The following is a 15,881-nucleotide window of genomic DNA, read 5'->3' on the forward strand; positions in this document are numbered from 1 at the left end:
CATCTTTTAATGCACTAAAAAGACTGGAGTATTCAGCTTTGAAAGTAACAGTTCAATCATATTTTGATAAAGTAAGAATTGGTGAAAGTGTACAAGCTAAAAGTGCTTTCCACTGCAGCTTTTCTCGTGTTATTATAGTACACCTAGTTTTTGATATATAGACCATTTATTTGTGTTTATGATAAATGCTGAAATATGTACTATCAATATAATGTTTAGTAACCTGCAGCAAATGCAGCAAAGATACTTGATACAGTATGTTCCCACTTAATTTCAAGATGTGAAACTTGATGGTTCCTTTAATGACACACAAGTGCTAGCTTACAGTGTGGCATAGGGTTATTTCTGAAGGTTACATGACCTGTAGAGCTCTGTTAATCTCCCATAATCCTCCATTACCGCCCTGATGTTGGAATGTCATGAAGCAGACAACACATGGACTCCTGAGGAATAGGATTTCTTTCTTCAGTCCTGTTTTGCAGTGTTTGACATGTCTCTGCTTATTTATATTTATATACTGCTGTGCTGTTTTACATTTGTGCACCCATTTTGCCCTTCTCAGTGTACATGCATATACCATGGTAGAAGTGATGGGACTGGCACCAGGTATGCTGTTTATTTATTTATTTTTATTTTTTTATGAAGTATGAAATAGTGTTTGAATGTTGGTGCTTTTATTTCATGTCCATTATTCTTTTTGATTGTTATGCTGAAATTGTATGATAGATCACTAGCATGCTAGCTTCTGTTATTCATATTCATAATTATAACCCAATCATTGGTCTTGTTTGTATTCTTATGTTATACAAATTATTAATAACCTTATCATTGTTTCCAGGGGAATACAGCATAATAATTAAAGGCATTTACATGTTTATTTTTCTTTGTGGCAGATCTGTGCTGTGCAACGATCCAGATATGTCTGACATCCCAGTCAATGTTCCAGTGGACACCGTTAAACTCCGCGTGGAAAAAACGGTGGTAAGAAAGATCCCCACGGAAGCATTTTATTACCTTGTTGACCTCAAATATTTGTGGGTGACTTACAATTCTATATCTACAATCGCTAGCAGCAGCTTTTACAACCTGAAAGTGCTTCACGAACTACGTCTTGATGGAAATTTACTTTCATCTTTTCCGTGGGAGTCGCTGCAAGAAATGCCTAATCTGCGATCCTTGGATTTGCACAACAACAGACTTTCAACAGTCCCAGCGGATGCGGGTCGGTACCTACAAAACATCAAGTATTTAGACATTTCCAGCAATAAATTAACCACACTGCCCTCGGATTTAATAGATATCTGGCCACCGTTTTCGGCAAGTGCGAACATCGGCACGGATTCACTTCCTGAGCGAGTAATATTAGGTAGGTAAAATTCACATTTTTAAAGGCGTTGCGTCCCATTTATTTCTATATATATATATATATATATATATATATATATATATATATATATATATATATATATATATATATATATATATATATATATATAATTTAGTTTGAAAATGTAATATTACCTCGTATCAGGCGCATGTCCATTTAAAGTAAATTTGATATTGTACTAGCGTGCACGGGGGAAGACAGCAGCAGGTAAGTGACCTAATCCCACCCTGACACCAATGTCGTGATCTCCCTGAATGCAGGCGGGCGTGAACCCGGGACCTCTCGCACGATGACATAAACCCGATATACGCTCCTTGCAAGCAAGCTGGCTCTTTTGTAAAATAACAGTAGAATATGAAAATAATATAACTTTTTTTGAGTGATTCAAATTTCGCTGCATATGGATTTATTTCCATAAATGTTCTTTTGGTTAAGCGTGAGAGCTAACGGCTTGACGTTGTAGTTACACAGTGTTCAGAAATGAGGATTTAAGAGTTATGTTTTTGTGCACGTTCTACTGGTTTTACTCAAAAGTGATTGCTGTTCAAGTATTTATGAATGGGACTAATAAGAGACATGCACTTCTTTCTTGTTTGATGACCAAGAAAAATAACTGCATTTCTAAGATGTTCAATTATACAAAGGTGCCATTTTAAAGGTTTGATAAACACGTCTGTTTAGTTTTTGCAATTTATTTTATTTACTATAATTAAAGTGTTTTTAAAAAATATATATTTTCACTCAGTGCATATTCTATGTGATTTCCATCTTTCACAATATTTATTCAAATGAATAAAGGACAGTTTAGATTAGGTTTATTTATAATGTTACAGATTTAAACATATAAAGTGTTTTTAATTTGGCATTTTCCAAAGGAGTGCTAATAGTGGGCCGCATTGCCTAATGCAGCTGAACAGGTGGGCCTCAGGTCAAAAAAGTTTGGGAACCCCTGGCTTAGAGAGTATAAGGACCATATTTCTCTTGAAAGCCAATTAGCAGAGGTATGAGGCTATGTGATCATGAGCAGTGGTGTAGCCCTGAATCCTAATGTACTGTACTGGTGTAGTGTTATTTAGAGGTATGAGTTAAAAAGTGGTACGCAGCACACTGCTAAACAACTTCCGCTTTGAAAGCAGGGAAAAGGCCATTTTAATCTAGTACTTTATGTTGTTTTCGGTCTTTTACATCTTTTTTAATTGCAATTATATTTTCCAGTCTTTTACATAATTTTTATGTAATTTATCATATTTTTCCACCATTAAGAAAATAATATGCAAATATTTATCATATGCAATACATTGGGTCTTGTACATTTTTTTACTAGTGCAACTTTGCTGTGACTTCTCATTTTGTCTTATTCGTCATGAATAGTTTTTTCCTTCAAAAGCAACAGCAAAACACCCATTTATTCGCAATTGATTGCATGTGTACCAAAATCTGACAGTTTACCAGTTTCAGGCGGACACTGTACCACTTTCTGACGTCACACGAGTCAAGTTTTTGGTACACCTGCCACATACTGATGACGTACCACTTTCTAACACTACACCGGACCCCCAATTAAAATATAGATTTTTCTCAAACAAATTATACGTATTCACGTTTTATTTGCACAGTTTGTATATTGATTTAATAGTTAATGCATGTGTCTCGCATATGACTTTCAGACTATTCCCCCTTGATCGGTGAGGATCCTGACTCTTTTGCATAGTGGTTAAGATGCTTGCTGGCGCTGTGAGTGGTCATCGGTTCGCCACCAGCCTCCGCCGTGTAACATATATATCTCAACAAACTACACAAGTTGTCCAGAGAGGGAATTCCTTTTACAGTAGCTCTAGTATCATAGTGTCAACCTCTTTGTGGATGTAGTCTGCCATTTGTGAAGTTACCATAATACCAACTCATGCTCAGTAGTAGTACTTTTTTTCTATAGGCAGATCCTTGACTTAGAAATTAATTTAAGAATGTTTACTGATTTGTTATGAAAATGCTTATACGGCTCCCGACTGCTCTATTTTCGGTGCATGGGCACCAATGAAGCAATCTCTTTTCCGTGGGGAAATCAAATTAGTCTTTATGCACCTTGCCACTATGTGGTTATATAGAGCTTTCTTAACATCATCTCATCTCAGGGACGGGACAATCCATAACTGCAGTGCATCACACAGCACTACCCCTTACATAACACTTTAAGTTCTTTGTCATTCACTTTGTGCTGATAACCTGCAGAGAATATAGGTCACTGCAGGAATTACCTGTAGGCTGAGGTCGGTAGCAGATTACGCACCCTAGATCAGCACAGGACGCTAATTCATTTTTAAAATATGCAAACTGCTGAAGGCCCAGTTTCACTGCTCCCATTTTTTTTGCAGTTTTAATGAATGAATGTGGCACATTTTCAGAACATTTGACAATATATTTTTCCTTTTTTATTTTGTCATTTGTTATATTTATGATGTTGGCAAATGCTCTCAGTGTTTTATTGGAATTACTTAAATAACAGATCAGCCAAAGAGATGTTACGCTAGAACAAGGGAAGCACCATCTACTGAACAGCAGCAATACAAAAGGAAACTTGATCCACAGTTCATGTCCACTTTATAATACTGGCTCTTAGTACCATAAAGACACTCTGGCTGATCTAGTCTTGTCAAAGCACCTTTGTATCCATTTTACATCATAAAAAGAAAGAGGTAATTGGAACAAGTGTAATTGAGTGAAAAAGTGTAATTGGAAGTTACTCTTGTTGTTTCCATTCACTTTGTTTCATTTTCTGTTTCAGTCATCACATCCTGGTGACTTCTTAAAACTCAGAAACATGCTTCACCTCTTATCTGGCACACCAGAGTGTAACACTCCCTCAGCAACACTGCCCCTAGTGGATGTCAGAAATATATTCTACAGTACGTGGTAATTCTTACTGATGTACTGCTGATACCTACTAGAAGCAGTGTTACAGGGGTACAGATTATTATTATTATTATTATTAGTTTATTTAGCAGACGCCTTTATCCAAGGCGACTTACAGAGACTAGAGTGTGTGAACTATGCATCAGCTGCAGAGTCACTTACAATTACGTCTCACCCGAAAGACGGAGCACAAGGAGGTTAAGTGACTTGCTCAGGGTCACACAATGAGTCAGTGGCTGAGGTGGGATTTGAACCGGGGACCCCCTGGTTACAAGCCTGTTTCTTTAACCACTGGACCACACAGCCTCCTGAGTTAATGGTTAACTCTGATGTACCAGATGTACTAGAGGCTTAAGTTCTTTAGGATTTACATTGCTGATTTAAAAGTTTAAATGTGGTGGATTTAAGGAGCACATCAGTAGAAAAGAAACATCCACTATGAGCAAGAGTGAACATATTAATGATTACTCTCTGGTGCACATTGATGATGTTGTGTGTGACATGGACATCTCTCCTTAATCCTTTGATAGGCCCCCCGAGAGCCTGCGCATCAAAATGGATTTAAATCAATACTGAAATTGGCAGGATTCAGACTGCTGTTCACAAAATTTTCGGTGCTGCTAAATTTTGTGTAAATAAATAACTAACTATTTAATTTCATTTACATGTTAAACAGTCAATATGTATGCAATAGAAAATTGTACTATATGAACATGTCAAAATATTAGTATTATTCCAAAACGTGATAACCAATGTTTTTGATAGTTGCCCATTTATGTCTTAAACATTGTTTTGGTGCAGGAAACCAATACAAGTCTTAATAAACATAGTCAACATAATGTACATATGGAATATGAGCACAACATTACAATGTCAGTATAATGGTGGACATATACAAACACTCCAACCAATTGGAAGTTTATTTAAATGTAACTGAACTTCAAGAATCGGTAAATGCATATAATTTATTTCACACAAAATAAAACTTTACCTAATACTGCTAGTCCTAATAAGAAATAAAGAAAATGAGTTTTACAACCTTTGTTACCATTTGCTCCCTATAACTAGCTTTTAAGTAAATTCATTGTTGTTATGGATAATACCCACTGTTGTTATAATACCCACTAGTATTTCTCAGTAACGGTCCACTTATCGTAAGATTTCTTCTCTTGTAAGGCTGCCAGAGATATAGAAAGTATGTCAACTTAAAATCAGGGAGGACGGATATTAGAAACAAAAATCCATGTAAGCGCAACAAACATTCACAACTGCTGTTTGCCTCTAGGTTTACAAGACAACCCATGGTTTTGTGACTGTAGAATATCAAAGCTGATAGAGCTCTCCAAGACATTTGAGATGGCTGTTGTGCTTCTGGATCCCCTTCTGACATGCAGCGGACCTGAGAACCTGGCGGGAGTTCTCTTCCAGAGAGCTGAACTGGAACAGTGCCTAAAACCTTCAGTGATGACCTCAGCGACAAAGATGACCTCACCGCTGGGGAGTAATGTTCTGCTTCGCTGTGATGCTACAGGGTATCCCACACCCATTCTGATCTGGACCAAATCTGATGGTTCTCCAGTGAACAACACAGGTAATATTTAGAGGTGTAGAGACTATTGGTTTCTTTATTGATGTCACAAATATACTCAATATTTTGGTCTGAGCTTGTTTTGTTGTTTTCATCTGTGATCCTGTAGATACATAATCTATAATTATTAAGCACAAAAAAGATGTCAAATATAATTCATATTTTTGGCAATTTAGCAGTTTTAGCATAGCGTGATGGTACTATTTTTTAAAAACCAGCCGCACCATAATTAAATAACTAATATTATGTTTGTCTGCGGATGAAAACTTAAAAATACTAAAAGAAACTTAAATAGTCAAAACATCATTGAATTTAATAACTTTCTTTTAGAATTTCTAAGTTTTCATCTGCAGACAAACATTATGTAGCACCTCCTCAGGAGCCAAGACATGAGAATGTGCCACAGGATCAAAAATCAATAGCCAGACTACACCACAGAGGGAATTCCTCAGAATGTAATGAATTTTAAGTATAAAATCCAGTTAAGTATAAATTCAAAGTTTCTCACAGGGTCATTTTATAGGGCAGTGATACATAACTGGGAGGCAGTCTGAAGAGAAAAAGCACACAGACAAGAATAAAAATAAAAAAAATCATAAAATGTTTATTTGGGAGCAGTCATTTAAAAGTAGGAGGATCAATCCAAGTAGGACAGTAAATGTTTTTTCTATAACATTGGTTAATTAGTACAAACAATCATCAACTTCGAAAAATACAGCAGTTTTGTGCTGTACTGGATATTACCAATATAGTAGCATGTGCAAATAACAAACACAAAAGAAAACAACAAAACTCATAATAGCAAATCAAAATGTATCAAACTGCACTTGATTCAAGGTACACGACCTATGAAACATTCTGAGGCCTGAAGAGAAGTGTTAAAGCTGTCCAATTAATCAAATAATTAGATCAATTAGTAATTGAGAGCTCGGGTGGAACGAAAGCCAGAAGGCACTGCGGCCCCCCAGGAACGGAGTTTGACACCCCTGATCTACTGCATAGGAACACAGCCTTTAAAAAGATCCAGGTGAGGCGAATTCAAATATTAGATTGAAGGAAGGACAATCAGGGAAGGCCGTCCTAAAACAAAAACATCAATTACAAAGAAATAAACAAGCATAGTGGTGACCCGACACAATGAGTTATTTAATTATGGCACAGCTGTTCTTTGCTGGTTTTAAAAAATAGTACCATCATGTTGTTATTGCAAGGACAACACAGCCATGATTCAAATGTCGCAGTATCATGTGCTATCTTGTGTGAGAATTTAAATTTTCGATCAGTAATCAGTTATATAGAAACAATAGGCACACATGTGAAAATGTTGGACCACTTTGCGCTTTAATTAGGCATCTTAAACAACTTCTAAAAAGTCTCATGCTTTTACCATGTGTAGCTATTTTCTATTACAATTTTAAATTAATTGCATGAGTGGCCTATTAAAGTCATCAGTTAAATTAGACAATCATGAATTTGCCTATTTTGGCAATTTTCCATGATTTTCAGTTACGGTGGTTTGATTTCAAATGCACAACAAATCAAAACAACAGACGCAATGGGGTGTTCAAATACAATTTGCACACTACTGTCTATCATTTGAAAGACCTGACTAACTGCCTTACTTTTATCTTATAGAAATGAAAGGGGGAAGAAATCTAGGGTATATCACTTAGAACAGAGCTGGAAGTGTTATGCTTTAAACTTGTCATTACTTTCGAAATGCTAGGAGGCTTAGTCTTTTTAGTCAATCAATGTTTAAATTAATTCTACTTCAAAACTGTGTCATTGGTATACAAACATGCAAAACAACTCAATAACCTTTAGAATGGAATCATTTCAAAAATTAGATTGAATGTTTAGATATTTAAGTGCAAACTTGTGTAATCCTTAGAATGCTGCCGGCAAGTAGCTAGTTCCTTCTTCAAAGAGAAACTACCACGAACCTTAAAAACCAACTGTAAGTGCATATACACTTTATAAATGTCAATTTCGTCACTGCCAAACATCAGGTTTAAACATTAGGTATAATCCAATAGGGTAGAAGAAAATGTATTTTCATCTGAGCACAATTCTCAATCACTAATTTCTTAATCATTTAATACTGTATTGTTACTCTTTGCACATATCATGCACCTCTATTGCGTCACTACCTGTAACTACAAGTGCAGAGATTTCCTTTAAACCCATTTTAAACTACAAAGCCGCCCCTACCTTAGTGTTATCTGTGTCTATGATTAAACATTTCAGCTGGGGGACTGGGAGGACATCTACAATAACAGTAATAATGTTAATTAAAACAGAACAAATATATATTCTGATCACTGGGATTGTTTCAATATTAAACCTCCCTTTTTTCCCTTTTTCAGTAGTTCAGGAGTCTCCAGGAGAAGGAATCCGGTGGTCTATTATAAGCTTGAATGGGATTTTATACCAGGACGCTGGTGAATACCGATGTAAAGCTAAAAACCTTGCTGGGATGTCTGAAGCTTCCATCACTCTGACTGTGGTTGGAGTCATCACTACGACAGCGTCTCCTCTGAGGTTCTCAAAGCGACTGAGCGCAGAACAGAGTGTCACCACTCTGCTGAAAACAGAGCCTATTACTGAAGGGTTAACGACCCTATCTCCTACAACTCTAGCTACCACCACACTAAGCAGAGTTCTGAAGAAAAATCCTGTGCAAACTAGCCAAACTAAACCAGCTGCTGGGGGGACAAGGCCCACAAAGTCACAGCCGGCTGTCAACAACCAAAAACCACAAGAGGAAGATGGAAACACAACAACCTCAGCCGTAGTCCAAAAGATCACCATCAAAAACCTACAAGTTGTGGGTCAAACTGAGCAGAGTGCAGTCGTGACTTGGCTGGCGCCTAATGCCCCTAGAGGTGTTGCTCTGAATGTAATGTACTCGGAGTACGGTGTAAGAGACAAGCAAATGATTAACACAGACACAGGGAAAAGCAAAATCTCCATTGATGGATTAGTCCCAAGCACTAAATACACAGCGTGTGTGAGCCTAAAAGGAAGTCAACCTAAGAAAGACCAATGTATTGTTTTCTCCACATTAGACGCTGAGATGGAAGACCCCCAGGCACACATTCTGATTGTTGCTGGCGGCATCGCCTGTGCCATTGCGCTGCCTCTGGTTATTGTACTGCTTTATAAAGTTTTGAAACTGTACTGTAAAAAGAGTGCTTCTGAGGGTGATGATCTTTCCAAAGAGACATATGTCAAATTTGAGACATTGTCACTGAAGCAGAAAACCACAGACTCTAATGGGGACCTGTGGGCTCGCAGAAACACTTCCGAATCAGAAAGAATGCTCCTTTATTCCAGGTCCAGCATTGACTCCCAGATGACCTTTAAAAGTGACAATTACCAATCAGAATACTTATACTAGTTTCTTTTGTGCGACACTTAACAAAGGAAGAAGTGGGGTGAATTTAATCATATATCAGATCGTCGTGCTAGAGTTATATCACACTATCGACAAAGCCTAGAGGCTGGAAATGTGTTGTTATGAACTAATGCAGATGTTTGATGAACATTTGTTGTTCAGAATCTGCAAATCTCTGCGCATTTCTTACCCAAGGTGATTAGAATAGGATTTGAACATTGTATTTGTCTGTGATACAGCCTTAATTCACTTCAGTCAAACTTGTTAACAGAAGTGAAGATTGTGACAGTACAGTAGACAAGAGTATTGCAAATGCCCGCACAAAGGAAGGTACTGTGTCCAACTGGTGGTTCACCCAGATATTTTACAGAAGATTAATTTGTAAGCAAGCTAACACTTGATTGATTTCAGTTATAACTTGTGGTGTTTGGCCTAGAGATGTTAAGCAACATAAAAAGGTCTCTTAACCACATATTGCCTTTGTTGAGTACCACAATGTTTTCAATGTGGCTTTTGCAACCAATGGTTTATAAACCATTTATCCAAACCTGAACCAAACTTCTGTTTGTCTGGAGGGCTGTGTCCTGACATTTTTTCCAAGTAATAGTTCTCCACACTTGCATACACCAACCTATGGGGGAGATATAGGCCTGAATTTTCCACTATGGGAACTTGCAGGCAAATCGTCCACTCATTAGCAAATGTATGAAGTAGGCAATTGGTGGAAAGAGTTTAAAATAAGGTGTAATTATTTTGAACATTCAACTGTATGTTTCTCTTGCAGTATATTACCAATTAATGCTATAAACCAAGACAGGAAGGTCAGACCTGTATTCATGAATATCACCTTTCAGATTATTTAGTTGGGTTTAATGCAGTTTTGGTCTCTGTACTGTTTTGTTTTTTAACTGGAATAACCTATTGGTTCACTGTTTTTTTGTCATTATGAAATCTGATCTTCAGATAGGTAGTCAATCTGCATGACAGAAGTTAGAAGACTGTGTTGAAAAGGTTGTATAGAGCAATACATAATTTACTGAACGTATTGCCAATGTTCTGAACTGATTCTCTGGTATCCTTATCACAGAAGACTACATATTTCATATAATAGCTAGAAGTGTGGGTTAATACCAAACTTGAATTGTAATAGAAATGTAACAGAATATCCCATTTGTGAAGTTGTTTCATGTTTTTCTGGAGATTGTATTTACATTATTGTTGTTCTGATTTGTTATTATTATTTTCTGTTTATTTAACTGATTAAGAAACCCTGACATCCAAACATATTGTAAGAAATAGCGCAGAGATAATATTTATTTACAGTTTATTTACAAAAGAGCCCGTTTTCATCAGACCCATTGTGTTCACATGTTCCTATTTTTTTTTTCCCCCCAAATTTGAAATGCTGAATTCAAACCCATCAGGAGGACTGAAGGTCAATAGCTGACCTCTGTCACTTGCGGTCAAACAGTTGCAAACCATTGTCATCCCCAGCTGTAAGTAAGCACCTAATACATTTAACTCCACTTCCTAAAGAAAGACATTCACATCTTGTCTGTAAACCTTTCTTCCTTCACTTGTGTCTATTTTGACAAATGGGATTAACAGCTGGAATTGTATTATTTTAAATTCCATGTAGAGATAAGAAACTGTGTTAAGCAGCACCCAGGACTTCACAAAGGACACCCTATGAACTTGATGGTAGTCATTAATTAGAGACCATCCTAAATCTTCTCCATGTTGGAATTCAATTCAATATAGAATTAAGTAACCTGAAGGCACATTCTTATCATTGGAGTATTGTGAAAGTAATGCTTCAGGAAAAGCATGGTTTGTTTTGCATATGGTAACAGCTTTATGATTAATATCTTTATCCACAGTATGTGATTGTGTGAACAAAAGGAAGTTGTTTCACACAGTTACTCTTGGCAGAGAGCACCATAAGTCATAATTAATGTTTCATGCCTCTTTCTCAATCAAAATCGCACCCAGCAGCCCTGTCAATATTTGGAAATAGTGAGCGATTCCCATGGATGAACCAGCCTCCAGCTGGTATGCTTCCTGCCAATGTTAACAGCTGTTCAGTTTTCAAGACAACATTTGTACAATTAGTTTTATGCAAATGTATGGAAAGAAAAATAAAGGACCTTTTATTTCTTGAAAATGCATTCATGGAATTGTTTGGCAAGGTGCTGCAATAAATATAGTGCCACAGATGTACTATCTATTTCTGCACTGTTTACTACAAATAAAGATAGCTGTATTTGAAACAGAAATAATTAATACAGCAGCTGTTGCAAAAGATATAGTATGAATACATCTTTCAGGTCAGTACATAATATTCTTTCCCTGCGTAATAGTTTACAAATTTATATACATTTGTGCCATTCTCTCACTTATTGCCTGACAGTTTTGGTTGTTAGGTTTTAGATATATTTGCACCTTCATTATCATGCAGTTTAAAGCTACATTCTTTCCATAGTTGAAATTCTACTACAATGCATTTACTCGCGTGCAAACACAGAAAAACACTAAAGTAATTAGGGATCACATACAAGAAATGAAACTCCAATCTTACAAACCAGTGCTCGCATTTTATATGGATTAGTCAGCTGGCCCATTGCATGTGGAATCCTGCACAGCTCACATTTGTAAACTCAAGCCCCAGCTTTAGTGACTGGCAAAGAAAAGAAAGGGGTGGGACAAAGTAGAGCTGAGAAACAGCGGGGTGTCCAGATCAACTGAAAAGAAGCTACTGACTAAGGAGGCACATGTCCATTCAAACTTAAAGAAGAGATGAAAGCAGAAAACAGGGGTATCATGACTGCGATTCCTTCCCGCTGCATATTCAGCATTCTAATTGCTCCAGTGAATTTCATGTCAGAAAAGCCCTCGGGAGCTGCATTCTGCAATGTGTAAAATCTGTCACCAGGGTGTCAGGCATTTCATACTTTGCTTCCAAAAGAACTGTTCCACAGAAAGTTGCTTGCTGCAGTGCCCTGCAGTGTGAAACACCTTCTCTTCTCCCCACCCCTGAAGTTGAGTGAAGATGCCAATGCCTAAGCCGGGCTCAGAAGAAACCTATGGGGATTTCTCATGCTTTGCTTTTCTGGATATGCTTGAGTACCAGTGAAGTGTGCCTTCCTGGGCAACACAAAGCTCAGGATTATGTTACTTGCTATTTTTTTGACAGTGGTGGTCAATGTTGCTTTGGCAAACCCCTCTTTGGCTCTGGAATCAACATGCTTGGATGGATACCAGTTGACTACTGACAATTCCACTTGTATAGGTAGGGTTTTTTTTTGCATGGATCTAAGAGTTTTTTTTTTTTTTTTTTTAATGAGTACCAGTATTTTGTTTGTAACAGCTACTTAATTCTTGTTAACGCTAATTGTTTAGAAAACTGGAGACTGCTGTGTAAAAAACGAGGAACTAGTTACATATATGTAGTAGCTTTTCTCCATACTAAGATACCTGGGCATTACAGTGTTAAAATGTATGGCAAGGTAACTATTTTTGCTGGAACCTCTCATATTTAATGTTTATTAAAAGTGCTTGCTTTTACCAATAACAGTCTTGAGATAAGGGCTAACATTTAAACAAACAAAAAAAACATAGTTTCAATCCTAGTTAAAAACCGACTTTGTGCTTTCATTTAATTCAGACTTTTTCTAGTAGCATTGTGCTTGAAACAAGATTTTGTAATCATTCTGTAGGAAAACAACTACCCATCTATGTATTAGAGTCTGCATTTGAACAGTTTTATCTAGCAAAATATAATATGGGTTATTTGGTTCTACAAACAAATCAACTAATTTACCACTGAATTCACTGTAGAATTTACTGGTCTTTCTTAAACCACTACAAGTAGCTCTAGAACCAGCATCCCAAGCTCTTGAAACATATCTGACCAGTCCCAAAAACAATGCTGCTGGTGGCCCTGGTTAGACTTTTACCAGTAACCTACTGGTACTCCACGTAATCTTGTATTTATTATTGGCTAATTACATTATATTCCTCTGCTTTCAGACCTGCAATGTACCTGAGGCTGTTCCATAATACCACTGTAGTTTTAACAATGGTCGTTAGATACGTCAACTACTGTCTGCTAAAACCAGACCACACTGCTTCCCTCATCCCCTCCCTTCCTTCTTCCCTCCTCTACTGTTGTGGAAGTCCTTTTTGTATGATGACATAAGGTTGTGGTTGTTGTAGTTGGGTGTATATGTACAGTATACTTGAGGGGGGTCTGTGTAGTAATATATATTCTAAGTGGGTATTAGCATTCAAAGCACAATATTATTATTACAAATGTCTATCATTTTCTTAAAACAGACACGATTTTGTTGTTTCACTCATTTCATATCAGAATAAAAAACAAACAATCTAACAACCAATAATCAAAATACATTAAGGTCCCTAATGGGATTATAATGTGCCCTTTTTGGATATTGAGTAGCTAAAACATGTGTATGCTATTATATATACCTTGATTGATCTGGCTGTGTGGCATGGAGCATTGTCCTGCTGGAAAAACCAATCCTCAGAGTTGGGCAACATTGTCAGAAGGAAGGAAGCAAGTTTTCTTCCAGGACAACCTTGTACTTGGCTTGATTCATGCGTCCTTCACAAAGACAAATCTGCCCGATTCCAGCCTTGCTGAAGCACCCCCAGATGAGTCCAATTTTCAGCTTTGCCCAACACCTGGTCGTCTAATGGTTAGACGGAGACCTGGAGAGGCCTACAAGCCACAGTGTCTCGCACCCACTGTGAAATGGGGTGGAGGATCGTGATGATCTGGGGGTGCTTCAGCAAGGCTGGAATCGGGCAACTTTGGCATGAATCAAGCCAAGTACAAGGTTGTCCTGGAAGAAAACTTGCTTCCTTCTGCTCTGACAATGTTCCCCAACTCTGAGGATTGGTTTTTCCAGCAGGACAATGCTCCATGCCACACAGCCAGGTCAATCAAGGTGTGGATGGAGGACCACCAGATCAAGACCCTGTCATGGCCAGCCCAATCTCCAGACCTGAACCCCATTGAAAACCTCTGGAATGTGATCAAGAGGAAGATGGATGGTCACAAGCCATCAAACAAAGCCGAGCTGCTTGAATTTTTGCGCCAGGAGTGGCATAAAGTCACCCAACCTCACTGTGAAAGACTGGTGGAGAGCATGCCAAGACGCATGAAAGCTGTGCTTGAAAATCAGGGTTATTCCACCAAAAATTGATTTCTGAACTCTTCCTAAGTTAAAACATTAGTATTGTGTTGTTTAAAAATGAATATGAACTTATTTTCTTTGCATTATTCGAGGTCTGACAACACTGCATCTTTTTTGTTATTTTGACCAGTTGTCATTTTCTGCAAATAAATGCTCTAAATGACAATATTTTTATTTGGAATTTGGGAGAAATGTTGTCAGTAGTTTATAGAATAAAACAAAAATGTTCATTTTACCCAAACACATACCTATAAATAGTAAAACCAGAGAAACTGATAATTTTGCAGTGGTCTCTTGATTTTTTCCAGAGCTGTATATATATATATATATATATATATATATATATATATATATATATATATATATATATATATATATATAGTGTTAGTTGTTTTATGTAACGTTTTTGACATCTTGTGGAAAATAAATACAATACAATACACACTGCCATACAGTTCAAGCTGACAGTTGGCAAGTAAAATATTCAATAGCTTCATTGCATTTATACATTCATACTAAATGAAAAGAACCCTTTTGTTTCTTTCCAAGCTTTGTACATTTTAATTTGACCTCATTTCCATGGAAACAGTAATGCAGTGTATCCAGGGCATCAGGAGCACAGAGCATGTAATGTGTGAGTTCGAAGTCACTGTCAGCCACCAGGTTCTTCTGTGCTTCTAGCAGTAAACTGTGAGCCGTCCCCGCAGACTCCCACACCTCAGACTGGTCAGCTGGCATCACCCTGGCCTGGCTTCCCCTGGACTTGATTCATCTTTTTTGTTTTGCTGAGTAACCCGAAAACTGTAAATCTGAGGCAGAACTTAATGCTGCCAAACTCTCCGCTGTCAGAGGAATCTGATTCAGTGTACTTGTTTACAGGATATTAAAATGTTGTGTCTGTAGGTGCAAAATGCTACAGGTATTTATCTTGCAAACCATGTTGGATCAAGTTACTTATGCCAGCCAGGAAGACATACTGTACTACTACAGTACTTGTTCTATACTGTTATGGAGACTGTCGCCTCTCACATAGGATGTGCAGCCATTACAAAATACATATTTTTAACCTTATCATTCCCTTTGGTGTATCACATATGATACTTTGCTACCATCTGGAGCATATTGAGTTTATAATCCAGCCTCAAAAGTCAACAATTTAATATGCAAAATATCATGTGCTTCATTCTGTGTTTGATAAGAGGAATGGGGTCTAGTTACATAAATACAGTAACTTATTCCATATGAAAATACAGTATTAAAAGATCACCATCTTTGCTGAACCTATAACAGTTATGAGCTAAGGGCTAACATTTCAAAGTGAAGGGGGGGCACCCATAATTTTACTCATGGTTAAAAATACTGACTTTATGCCCTTATCTA

At 37.2% G+C, this 15,881-nt stretch overlaps 2 protein-coding genes across 6 annotated transcripts in view; both read left to right on the forward strand.

The window, feature by feature from the left end:
* The first annotated feature begins 417 nt into the window (after window positions 1–417).
* Window positions 418–11,446, forward strand: LOC117421415 (leucine-rich repeat, immunoglobulin-like domain and transmembrane domain-containing protein 3). Of its 3 annotated transcripts, XM_059030646.1 has the most exons (5): window positions 418–606; window positions 894–1,366; window positions 5,583–5,888; window positions 7,777–7,842; window positions 8,252–11,446. In XM_059030646.1, the coding sequence occupies exons 1-5, from the start codon at window positions 491–493 to the stop codon at window positions 9,283–9,285; spliced, it is 1,995 nt and encodes a 664-aa protein (XP_058886629.1). In that variant the 5' UTR covers window positions 418–490; the 3' UTR covers window positions 9,286–11,446. The 3 variants fall into 3 exon arrangements, with proteins under 3 accessions (XP_058886629.1, XP_058886644.1, XP_033891723.3); XM_059030661.1 differs by lacking the exon at window positions 7,777–7,842 and having other exon boundaries at window positions 8,255–11,446; XM_034035832.3 differs by lacking the exon at window positions 7,777–7,842 and having other exon boundaries at window positions 419–606.
* Window positions 11,447–11,562: 116 nt separating this feature from the next.
* The window catches only part of egf (epidermal growth factor), a 56,309-nt gene continuing 51,990 nt past the window's right edge, over window positions 11,563–15,881 (forward strand). The window contains exon 1 of one of the 3 annotated variants that reach the window (XM_059030633.1): window positions 11,563–12,571. In XM_059030633.1, the coding sequence (XP_058886616.1) occupies window positions 12,451–12,571 (121 nt within the window). In that variant the 5' untranslated portion in view covers window positions 11,563–12,450. The remainder of the gene's footprint in view (window positions 12,572–15,881) is intronic. The other 2 variants (XM_034035830.3, XM_034035831.3) reach the window with 2 other exon arrangements.

This window comes from Acipenser ruthenus, chromosome 1 (genome assembly GCF_902713425.1).
Source record: "Acipenser ruthenus chromosome 1, fAciRut3.2 maternal haplotype, whole genome shotgun sequence".
Classification (NCBI taxonomy): domain Eukaryota; kingdom Metazoa; phylum Chordata; class Actinopteri; order Acipenseriformes; family Acipenseridae; genus Acipenser; species Acipenser ruthenus.

Excerpts from the sequence above, each read along its gene's own strand:
- LOC117421415 (XM_059030646.1), top strand. The coding sequence starts at position 491 with ATGTCTCTGCTTATTTATATTTATATACTGCTGTGCTGTTTTACATTT. Across the intron at positions 607-893 it reads AGTGATGGGACTGGCACCAG|ATCTGTGCTGTGCAACGATC; the intron begins GTATGCTGTTTA and ends TCTTTGTGGCAG. Across the intron at positions 7,843-8,251 it reads ACGAACCTTAAAAACCAACT|TAGTTCAGGAGTCTCCAGGA; the intron begins GTAAGTGCATAT and ends TCCCTTTTTCAG.